Raw genomic sequence first — 12,603 nt, 5'->3', positions numbered from 1 at the left:
AAAGCAGTCCTGACCTTCATCATGACCACTCTAATGGTACAAAACCAAACGCAGAGTTTAACTGTCATGCAGGTAGAGGGATTCATTAAAATGGTCAAACCTCTCTACTCTGGTGGCTGCATTATCCTCCTTGGCTATCTCCACTAACAAAAATAATTTGGTGAACACCAGAACGTTGCTTTGCTTTATGGTCTTGGGGTAAGCATGTGTTTTATTTTCCATACTTTATTACTTGTTAAAGAGACACAGTCCTGAAAACAATTGTGGATTCTTAGGCCAAACCCATTCCTGTATAGAGAGTCTGAATTGATCAAAGTCTCCACTAGTTTTTCTAAAATACAATTGTTCTCAACTCAGGAAAACTAAAAAGAACCTGCTAAGATCTGTAACTGTTGTTCTATTCTAGATCAAATGAAAACCCAAGAAAAAAAATAATCTTTCAAGCTGAAATTCATGACAAGTCAAAAAAACCCCACAATGAGTTCAACGTTCCCTGAGTCTTTTTTTCCATCTCAAACTGCGTGTAATCCCCTATTCCAACGAACACACTGGTTGGTACAGGTTAAGGATCCACAAGGATGCCAGTTACTAATTTTGGAAATCCACATGCAAAAGATGATCTTCTGTCACTAAAATCTATTCTTCCACTCCTATTGCATAATAATGCAACTATGATAAAACATTTACGAAACAAAAAAAATGTAGTTCAACACAAGACAGTCCCTGCTAAATCAATAATGTAATACTTGTTTAACCTTAGAGGTTCACAAAGAGCCAAAATGAATTTAATGAGCAAAAAGTCAAGAACATCTCCTTGGAGAGATGAATGATGTAGACTAGAGAAGGTTCCCTCATATGAAAAAGCAACAGATCCATCATAAGCATTAATAAACTTGGGATAGCATAAACACTTTCCCGTGGGAAGCTCAACTTGACAGAACTCCTACTTTTACAACCTGATCTGAGGACTAAAAGCTCCCCCATAAAGATGATGCAAACGCCCTAATGCACAGCACATTAAGCCCTAATGAAACAGCAAAGCCTGCGTTGTTCATGCAAGCCTCCATTCAGCAATGGTTGAAATATAAGCATAATAAAGCAGATTAAAAAGAAAGAAGCTATAATTACTTTTTTAAGAACTCAATCTCTTGTCCTATTATTGGGTCTACCTATGAACCTCACAGGCTGAATACAGATAGTAAAAATCACATGAAGAGTTTGCCAATCATGCCAGATCCATTACTTTAAACAAAAAAAATGGACAGAACAACTGATAAAGCAAGCAGCAAAAATGAGATAGTGGGGGAACTAATCCAGGCTCAATAAATTATCTCTGATCTGACCACTATATCTTCTTCTATTTTCATGGCAAAGCACCTTCTGATTTCGGGGTTAGGTATTCTAACCCTGTTGGGGAGTATGTTCCAGTTGCATGGTGACTAGTTAAGGCAGCCTCCATCATCCTGTTTGAAACTCTAGGTAATATTCAATACAAAGAAACACTGATGTTTGGCGCTACTTTTACAAAATTACAATCCTGTGACTAGGTTATTTGTGATATAATTTATAAAGAAATAGTTATTATCAGTGCAAGTATTGCCAAATGTCAGTTTTCCCTCTAGGTATACACCAAATTATCTGATCGTAGAACTAGAAATTCTAGAAATTGTTTAAACTACTTCTTTTACCAAACTGTATATTTTGCATTTGCACTCAAGTTAGTTCAAATTATTTAAAACACTCATGTCAAACCAAAATGCAGATCAAAGCCACAGGGTTCTTTAAGTTCTTACTTCTGGCTTCTGTTCCTTTTTTCTTGGCCTAAAATGTCATAAATCTATCATTAACCACCAACTGTTCTGAAAAGTAGAAAAAAAAATGAAGAAAGCAAAAAGGAAAAACAAAAAGCTAGTTTAAATGAAAAAGATTAATGAATTGTTCACCTATTCAATTAGCTCAAATTATAGATCTATTCAAGTAATCCTTGAAAGAGAATGATTGTCTACAATAATCATATTTAACAACATGTTTTTATCAGAAAACATATAAGCCATTAGAAGACTACATATATTTCTGACAACACTGCATTAAAGAAATTCTACCATCAGCATTTTATCTCCACGGCTTTTAGTCTGCACATAGTTCAAGTATCAAGGAAAGAACCTCTCAAATGGCATTTTTCAACAACACAAATGTGGGGGTAAAAAGAGGAATTTCAGATATGCTTTTATTACCTAGTTTATGACTAAAGAAAAACTGTTCATTTAGTGCTGAAAATTCATTTCAGTGTAAGCACATCAGGATGCTACCAACATCCTTGGCCATGCTTGCGCATCCATACGTGGAATATGCACACAACACTCGTGATTAGCGCTTCCCCTAAAACTATATTCGGTGTTTTATTTTTTTAAAAAAAATTGAAGTTTCTTAGATTATGTTGAAATCGTATCATTCCTTCAAAATAATGGCTTATTTTTTCCATAGATTGCTTTTTCTATTTTTAGTAGTATTATTTCTCCTTCCAAAAATAAAAACAAAAAAACCCAATCTTAATAAGATTATCTCCCAGCATGCCATCTCCTACCACTTCTGTCTTCCTTCCTGTGTGTTTCCTGCAGCAGTTTCATTGACAGCCTAGTCTAGGATCAGCTGTTTCATTTCTAGTTCTATTAGTTCAAACGCAGGGAGCTCACACATCTGTTTTACTTCGAATATCACTGCCCAGGAAAAGTGTTCTCCCCAAACGTAAACTTTACTATAAATAACTAAGAGCCTAACAAATAACTGTTTGGGGGAAATGGAAGTGTGTTTAAAAATCTGAATTCTTCCAAACTATAGGCCTTAGTAATCTTCATTTTAGAGCCTTCCTGACAGCCGAAATCAGCTTCCCTCAGAAGTCGTCCCCAGAGTGAACAAACTGAAACTCCTGCCGGAAATCCAGGTATTAACATCATATTACTTGCTAATTATAAAATACCGTTTCACATACTGACATTATTCACTTCCAACCCTTTTATCTAAAACACATATTTGCTTTCCAATCACAGTTTGACAGCGGTGTATATCTGACATAAGACAGTGAAATGATCTTTAATAAGACGGCAGTTCAAAGCCTGTAGCTTTCATGCATAATAACCACGTTGGCTTAATTTGCTGCTCCACGGCAATAATTCTATTTGAGGAAATCCAAAAAGTGAGATGAAATTTTCAGACAGCTTTACCAAGATGAAACTGGATTTTTATAGTTTTTCCTTCTGTTCCCCATAGAGTGATAACTTTATGTTCCAGACATTTAAAGGACATAGGAATTTACCTTCTGATACTTCTTGTAAGTATTGAAAAATATGTCCACTGCCTGTTACTTATGCCTTACTTTGCCTGTTTTTCTTAACAGACACTAGTTACCAGAAAGGTCCAGGGCAAAGGTACTGGTGACAAAAATGACCGATTTTTTAAAGCGAGTCAGGAGCTTAAATTTGTATGAGCTGACTTCACTACTCCTACAGTACTTCTCCTAATCATTTCTAAAGAAAGCTAATCTTAAACCTAATATGTTTCAAAATCCCCCGGCCTAATAATATAATAAAAATCTACCGACTGTAGCAAAACGAACACATTTTCTCTCAAGCTGGCTATGACTTCTGACAATGCTAAAATTATATGAATGTATTTCCTTAGATTCGGTTCCATGTTGCATTCTTTTTGAAATGCTTACAGATTTTTTTTTTTACATTTCATATATACCATAAACAAAAAAGGCTGAAAAGTAGATCAAAAAGGTATGCTGGCTTTAATAAAAATATAACCCTAAATTACTGCTGTGTCCATAAATTGCCATTTTCCTTAAAAGCAGACAGGAATGCTTTGTGGGCCTGCACCAAGGTCCTTCTGGTGTCCTTGGTACAATCACACTGACTTCATTTTCATCAATGTAAAATGCTTCTTCAAATTTTCGTTTGCAATCATTTTGCCTTTTCAGGAGTATGCCCCTGTAACTATCACTATAAGCCAAAGCTGCTGGGGCTGACCATAAAAGCAAATCCTCCAGGAAAGATACTCAGTGAAGGAAAGGTTACAGCAAAAGTCTTAAGATCTAAAATTAGAATGAGTCATGAATTACTCTCACGCACAACCATAAAGATTAGTGCCATTTTTGGAATACTGAGAAAACATGAAATTACCATGAAATGAAGCCTGAAATATGAAGCCTAGCTAATGCCATGAAAAGACTCCCCACACCAACAGAAATGTGGGGATTGCTTTCAAGATGAGAGGTTAAAGACAACTTCGAATTTAGATGGAGCCGTGGCATGTGTCCATCCCTTGGGCTGGCTCTAGAAGGTTACCCAAGGGGTATCGTGTCGTTGGTTTTAATATGCCTCTAAGGACTGACATTCCAGCACTAGCTACTTTTGCCAAACAGTTTGCAACACAAAGCACAAACCTGCACGTCATAGGTCCCATTGAGTAAAACAGGCCTTGAAGAGTTGATGTCCTGCAGCACACCAGAAAGCACGGAACGGTTCACCTTCTGGAAGTCTTTGGAATGGCTGAACTGCACCATGTTATGAAGGGCCAAGATTTTGCTGTCCAGCTCAGCATCCTGCCTGGTGCGGTTATGCAGTCCTAAGTGATACTTTCGGAAGTGCTTAATCAGATCTGTGGGGTCGTTGCCATAGTAACCATAGCCACAGATATTGCATTTAAAGTCCTGAAGCTCTGGAGACAGAGGTGCCGGATCTGGGTTGTCATTCACCAGGAACTCAGTTTTGGATTTATTTAGTCTTACACCCCCATCTGAAGGCACTTGTGGGTTTTTTGAGGCCACTGGAACTGGGCTTACACCTTGGCAATTGGCTTGACCACTCTGCATTTGCCCTGTTTCCTCGGTAGCCTTTGGTGACATCTTGTGATCTTCCTTTGTCTCCAATGAATCCCCGGATGGGGTGCAGGCCATGTCTGGAGGGTCATCTCCCTCTGCTCTTTGAGGAGACTTCAAGGGCTCACAGACTGCCCCAGCAGCCGGAGATGAGAAAGCCAACATATTTCTGTCTGTCACCTCATCGTGTGGGAAGGAGGGAAGGCTCCCTCCCTTACTGGGGCTGTCATAATTGAAGCCAGCCTTCTCACTCTTTAAGTCCTTCTTGCTGCTAGACGACGCATCTTGCACGTGCGAGCCAGGCTCCTCCTGGTTGTTCAGCTCTGCAGCATCGCTCTGATCCGTGGTTTCTGACATCTGACCTGCAGAAAATTCTTTGCTCTTCCCAGACACTTTGCTCTCTGTACCCAAAGGCTCCAGGCACTGGCCCTCGCCTTCGCTAGCGACGTTTCTCAGAGGGGGGTTCTTTTTCCGGACCATATCTGTAAAAAACACAGGCACAAGGCAGAAGCACCATTAATTCAAAGTTACAGGGATGGGATCAACCTAGAATATTTTACTAATATCTGTGAGGTGTGTAATTTATTTATTTTTCTTTAACATAAAATAAATTTTAAAATACCAAAAAAAAAAAAAACTTCAGACTACAGCAAGCAATTTACACTTAGATTTTTTTTTTTTGTCACAAAGAGCAGCCAATTCATTCTTTATAAATTGTGTTATGAATACTAAGAGTCTCATTATTATTATGAGGCCTATCTTTCCTGTTATTTATTCTTTTCTGTAGATTACATTTTTGTGCAATTTCTTTCTTCAGTTATAGTTGGCAACGTGTGTACATTTATATATTTATACATGATCATGTTACATATAATGTGTACACACGTTCTGTTTACAGAATATATTCTTGTTCAGTTTAAATACATATATATATGATGTGTTTATTTTGTACATGTAAACAACATAAATTGGAATTCCACATTCTACAGTGTCAGACAAGGGTATAAATACAGGTTCAACCAGAATTTTCATGGTCAAAAACAAAGAAACAGCCGTGTTATAAACAGTGAAAACTGGCTCCAGAACCTTCCAGAACTGGAGGACGAGTAACGTTTCATCGTTGACCTTGCACATTTGAAGCCACATTTGAGGTTGGCATCATGGTGTCAGGTCAGGATTCCAGCCAGCATTAAGGGAAAATCTATAAACCTCACAATTCTGTATGGAATCTAACAAAAATCATGCAAAAGCCACCATCAGGAACACACACTCCAAAATGACTGACGTAAAATACAAAATGCAGGCTAAGGTCATTGCCATTTTTTTTAAGATTTATTTATTTTTATTATAAAGATAGAGAGAGAGAGAGGAGGAAACATTGAGAGGAAGATCTTCTGTCTGTTGATTCACTCCCCAAGTAGCCACAATGGCCGGAGCTGAGCCGATCCAAGGCCAGCAGCCCAGAGTCTCTTTTGAGACTCCCACATTGGTGCAGGTTCCCAAAACTTTGACCCGTCCTCCACTGCTTTCCCAGGCCACGATCAGGGAGCTGGATGGGAAGTGGGATTAGAACCGGCACCCATATGGAATCACGGAATGTTAAAGGCGAGAATTTTTGCCACTAGGCTACCACGCCGGGCCTGGCCATTGCCATCTTACAGCTTTCAATTTTAAAACTACACCAGTTTTCTTCTCTGGGACTCACCTCTACATACTAGCAAGACTGGCTTTCAAGTTCATGGCATCAGTAACTAGGATCAAAACACTAATGCTGTGACAAATTCCTCTACAGGAATCTAAAGTGAGTCGGGGCTCAAAGGATATAGAGAAATAAGAAAAAATGTGTGTCATGTCAATGAACAAGCGAATTAACAAAGGCCAGCTGACGGCTGCTTCCTGGGGCTGTGTCCTTTAGTCACTTAGCTGAGGCATCCAGCGCCATGCCAGTCTAAGTCACCACCCCAAACGTCTCTTGGAAAATTCCACCTGTGACTGCGTAATAAAACAAGTCTTCTTTATGAGCCAACTGCAGCGTAAGGACCAATTTCAGAGAGCTAGGTATACCACGATTATCCAAAATGTGCTGAGAAAAGCTCAATTAATAACATGGTTTAGTTGTTTTTGTCTATAATTTCTCTCAAGCACTGAGGAGCCACACTGGCGCTGGACAGATGGGTGTACCCTATGCTGCTGAAAAGCTGGTCAAGCAAAATGTTTATGGTGTGAATCACAGAACAAGGACAATGCACCAGTTATACAACAAGGAATCCTTCACAAGGTGGAAACCCACTCTGTTGATAATGTCAAAATGAAAACTGTACTTAAGAAGGTAAATGTTTTAATGCAACCATGATGGTGTTCATCACATGTGTAGAATCTGCCTCCTCCTACAGCAACAACAGAAATATCGCAGGATGAAAGACTAAAACTCCAGGGAAAGCAATGTAAACCAGGCCCTGTGAAGCCTGACCCTCGATGGGAACAAGGCGAAAAACAGCTCACCCTAGAGTCAGTCCACCAGGACCTAAAATTAACCAAACCAGGGAGCCAGCATGAAAAAAGGGAAACATTGGTTAACCGTTGTGTTTTTCAATGTCTGCATCTAAGTGTCTTATGAGTCGACGTTCAAGTACTGAGAGACCTGCTGTTCTGTTTTCCTATTTTTTTTTTTCAGAAGTGACTAAAGTAGTGTTGGAATTTTTTCACATTTGGAGGACTGTATCCAACAAATGGGAAAAGACAAAGAAATAAAAGGAATAGTGGGAAAGCTTCAGCAATTAAAAATCATCTGAAGTGTACATTAAGAAAAACATACAGTTTTGACTAGGTTTACAGAAAAGGTTTCCAGGGTGCAAACCATCCAGTGTTTCAAAATGCAAGCATGTGATGGCCTGGGATAGCACCATATGCTTTTCCTTCTAGAATCTTTGTTGGGTTTTTTTTTTTTTCCATTTTAATGTAACTATCACAACACAGTCTTTCCTTGCACAAACACTAAAACACTGTAACATTTTCTCCTTCATGTGACTAAAAGCTAACAATGACTCAGCTACATGAAATAGATAAGTTTACATATGAAAAAAGACTAACAATCCAGGCTCAAAAGAAGACTGTACAAAGAAATCGGGAAGCAATAATGAACAGTGGAGAGAAAATGTTGATCTATGGCCGCATATTAATGACAAGCTAACTGGGAAATGGCAACATGTTCATTATCAAGGGAACTAGAGCAGAAGACTTAAAAGTTGAGTATATTCAATACACTAATATTGAAAAAATGAACTTGCTTTTCAGAATAAAGAAAGGTTTTAGATCTTGCTTATTTACTGCTACTCATGAAGAGACGGAATGGGTCACAGTTTAAAAACTACTCACCCAGCATCTTCAGTGCCTGGGAGAAAATATGACTTAATTACATTATCATCTCTGCAAATTTCAGTTCCTCTTCCACCCAGAAACAACTTTTAGAACGCCTATGACTCACTGACTCCTTATGCCGAATGGAGCCCTTAATAATATACATTGCAAAGAATGTTCAACTGCTAAAACTTCAAAGAAGTTTCAGAAAGGTCACTTGAGCTTTAATTTTTGTTATGGGGGCAGGGACATGTTCTTCTTAGTTGCTATTTAAAAAAAAATTGTTAATTTAGTTGACTATACTTTGAAGTAGCTATAGAAAAAATAATTTTTTCTGGAATTATACCATCATAATTTTTCAGAGTGACATATTATGTAAATATAAGCACATTTGCAATACTTCTAAGTGGAAGAAACTCCTCTGGCAAGTCATAAGTTAGATACCATAAGACCATAGCCACCCTCAAGTTATTATCTCTAAGACAAATAACAGATTGCATGACGTTTTGCTGTGTGCCAAGAACTTTTCCAGTTAACATTTTCACTTGAAAAAAATTAGATCACAGACTTGTAAAATCATACCCAGCACTGACTTCATAAGGCATGTGGCTTTAGAGTGCTTTCTACAAGTATTAATTCTATTAGTCAACTAGCAAGAGGCTAATGCAATTGTCTTAGACTCAGAACACATTGAGAGCTCATCTGTACATCTATAAAACAAAGCAAAATACATATTTTTTCCTTCCTACATGAGGTAAACCTACTTGAATGGATGACACCTAAAATATATGATTCTGCCAGCACCACCATCAGCTGCTTGAAAAATGTCTGATAAAAAGCACCAATAGACCTTGAGCAAAGATGCTCTCCCTCCCCTGGGCTTTCATAAACAGCAGAAGCAGCATGATGGAAAAGATTACAGCGAGGAGTCATTTTTGAACACACCATGGCGTGGTGAAATCATGTAACATCTAAACCCCCTAAGTCTAATGGCTATCAACACTTAACCACCCTGGACAGGGGGAAAGATCTTAATGTGTAAAAGACTGACACACTAGCAATGGCTTTCCCATAGGGAGAATTTCCAAGCAACTGAAATATATAATGATGTCAATGCATGAGTAACTCCATTTTAAACCTGGTCATTCTTAGTAACACAGCAATATGCTTCAATTAAAAAAAAAAGCCAAGGGGATGGGGAAGGGGAGGGGAGGGGAGGGGAGGGGAGGAGAGAGGAGGGGGGAAGGGGAGGGGAGGGGAGGAGAGGAGAGAGGAGGGGAGGGGAGGAGAGGAGAGAGAAGGGGAGGGGAGGAGAGAGGAGGGGAGGGGAGGGGAGGAGAGAGGAGGGGAGGGGAGGAGAGAGGAGGGGAGGGGAGGAGAGAGGAGAAGAGGAGAGAGGAGGGGAGGGGAGGGGAGGAGAGAGGAGGGGAGGAGAGAGGAGAAGAGGAGAGAGGAGGAGAGGGGAGGGGAGGAGAGAGGAGGGGAGGGGAGGAGAGAGGAGAAGAGGAGAGAGGAGGGGAGGGGAGGGGAGGAGAGAGGAGGGGAGGGGAGGAGAGAGAAGGGAAGGGGAGGAGAGAAGAGGAGAGAGGAGGGGAGGGAAGGGGAGGGGAGAAACAGAAAAAGCAGCAGACACCAGTGAAGGTAGAGAAGCTGCAGAGAGTAACCAGAAGTAACAGGACTAACAGGGGATCTAGTGAAGAGAAGCTGAAGAATATAAAAATGAAGTACCAGGCTCGGAATGGCTCACCAATGTCCTGTACCATAATCCAAAAACTGGACCTTCAGGGCTAAAGGTGAGCCTATCCACAGTCACAGCATCTTCCACCTACACAAACACATGAGTGCTCCTGCAATAGCCCTATAATAGGACAGCTAAGATACTTAAACAGGTTAAAAATAGATTTAGCCTGCCCTAAATGCTCTGTTTGCATTCATTTCCATGGCTGAGATATGACATTCTAACTGTAGAAAAATCATGCATTTCTCCTTCAGATTTGCCAGGTTTCTTTCAAAATTAATATTTACAGCTAAAGGTTTCTTACAAAAAAAATTTAACACTAAATGATAAAAAAGAAAACTATAAGTGAGTATACGTTTTCTATGTTATATTATAATTTTGAAAGATATATACAGTAGGAATAATCAGCATTAGAAGTAAAATTATCCACTAATGTTTCAGTTATATTTCAAACATACAAATATAGGTATGTATATAAATACACAAACATATTTATGAAACACTCCTACTCCAAATATGCTGGCGGAAGATGACTACATAAATTACCCAACTGAGGAAATTACTAATTAGTGCAATCATTTAAGAAGGAAGCCGAGGAGGTAGCTATCTGGCCCAATGGCTAAGATGCCAATTGGAATGCCAGCATCCCACACTTAGTGCCCGGAGTGAGTCCCACATCCCTCCAGATTCCAGTCTCTTGCTAATGTGCCCTCTGGCTCCACTGCGTTAGTCCCTGGTCCCCACACGGAAGACCCAAGTTGCAGTCTGTCTGGGACCCTGGCCTCAGACTGGCCCAACCCTGCCTACTGGGACATTTGGGGAGCGAATTAGCAGATGCAGGCTCGCTCACTCTTGCTTTCTCTCTGGCGTCATCCCTCCACCCAGTGCAGATGAAAACTAAAATTTCTCTCCAGTAATGAGAAACTCCTTGAATGTACAATATTCTGATTGCATGTTCTTTATATTATCTTGGCCAAAAATAAAGTACAGTAAGAAGGAAGAGTGGTATGGAAATCATGTGCCTAGTTTATGACTCAAATCAGCTGCTGAGGAGACCGCGTGTAAATCCCCTTCTCTGCACCTCTCTCATGGTCTGATGAGAGCTTCAGAAAGTACTCTTCCCAGACTTTGTCCTGTCTCCGTCACTAGATAATGGCTCTGGTTAACGGTGCTCCGCTTTGACCTGACAAAGCCACTGCCCACTCTCCTTGAATGCTGGTGAAACATTAAGCCAAAGAGACTGATGCCTAGCATTCGCTCAGCTATTCACTTCCAACAGCATCCATTTATTCAATAAACAAACATTATTTAAATACACACAAACACACCTACACATACGCACAAGACATCTTCAAAGTTTTCATAGATGAGAAAAAAAACTACACTCAGGATTCAGTTATTTGCACTAAACAAAACAATTTTTGATTCCATTTTCCTATAATTACTGAAGTGCCCTTATCCATTTTTGAGTGTGTGTGTGTGTTTGAAAGAATACAAAAGACACACACACACACACATACATTTTGAATAAGACTGCAGAAAATTGGGAGGGGTAAGATTGTGTAATCTGCCTTCAGTCTTAAATCCTGCTGAGTATGATTTTTATTATAAGTAGTGGTACTTATTTTCATAATATACAGTACCAAATGACATTTTATTTCCATTTTTCCATCTAATAAAACTTCCAAGTGTTTGGTATCAAAGCTTCACGCAAAAAAAAGAAATGGCACAATGTTCTGCTCTTTAATAAACATTTTTTTTCCTTTCTTGCTTCTATCACTGGCTTAGGAGTACTGAGTTATTAATTACACATTTCATGTAGTTTTCATAAAGAAATTATAGAACAAAGGGAAAAAAGAGCATCATGTTTCTTTTGACCAAAAGTCGCCCACAAAGAATTTAAAGAATTAAGCAAGTGATAGCAAAATAAAAAGAAGGTCAAGTCTTGGGCCTATAGCAAGTTAGATAGTTTCCATATGAATAACATATAAAGTTCAGTTTTGAAACAACATGTGTGTTCACTCATTGGTTTGGGGGGAAAAAAAACACTTGAGTTCTGTCTACCCCATATATACAGATCAAAATCAGATTGCTTAAGTGAACTATAAAATGCAATAGAACATTGTTTATCTAATTCACAAGCCCAAGAATTACTGAAGGAGTTTAAACGTTTTCTATTTCTGCAGATTCCAGGGCAGCACATCAATGGCAGATCCCGTTTTTAGTAAACTGCTTCAAACTTCATAAACCCCATGTCAGAGCTGGTGCTTCATTATCTGTGTCTATTTAATGTGCTCTGTCTAAAATGACTGTTTTTGAACTTTTTGAGGTAGTTTTGCATGTGTGAAATCCTGAGACTCAAATGTCATCACTTTCAAACAACTCCCATCAAATAAACTGATTCATTTACATCAGATTAATCCAAAATGATCATTTCTAATAATGTATGCTTGAGAACACAAAGCCGGTTAAGAGTCATTGGGGCCTTAGAGCCTACCCAAACCTCCCTGAGGTAGAAGACATACTGTGTAGGTATCTTGTTTCAAAGAGTTTCGATGCCAGCTCAAACACCTTTTATTGGGCTTTTATTTCATCAAACTATGTAACTTATATTTTAAAGACCCTATTT

General features: G+C 39.1%; 1 protein-coding gene across 4 annotated transcripts in view; it reads right to left on the bottom strand.

Annotated features, from left to right (window-relative positions):
• The window catches only part of TRPS1 (transcriptional repressor GATA binding 1), a 245,265-nt gene that overhangs the window by 191,984 nt on the left and 40,678 nt on the right, over positions 1–12,603 (bottom strand). For all 4 annotated transcript variants that reach the window (XM_058668533.1, XM_058668534.1, XM_004580689.2 and 1 more), the window contains one exon: positions 4,445–5,361. In XM_058668533.1, coding sequence (XP_058524516.1) covers positions 4,445–5,361 — 917 coding nt within the window. The remainder of the gene's footprint in view (positions 1–4,444; positions 5,362–12,603) is intronic.

Source organism: Ochotona princeps, chromosome 9, assembly GCF_030435755.1.
Source record: "Ochotona princeps isolate mOchPri1 chromosome 9, mOchPri1.hap1, whole genome shotgun sequence".
Taxonomy (NCBI): Eukaryota; Metazoa; Chordata; class Mammalia; order Lagomorpha; family Ochotonidae; genus Ochotona; species Ochotona princeps.
This window is presented reverse-complemented; position numbering and strand designations above follow the sequence as displayed.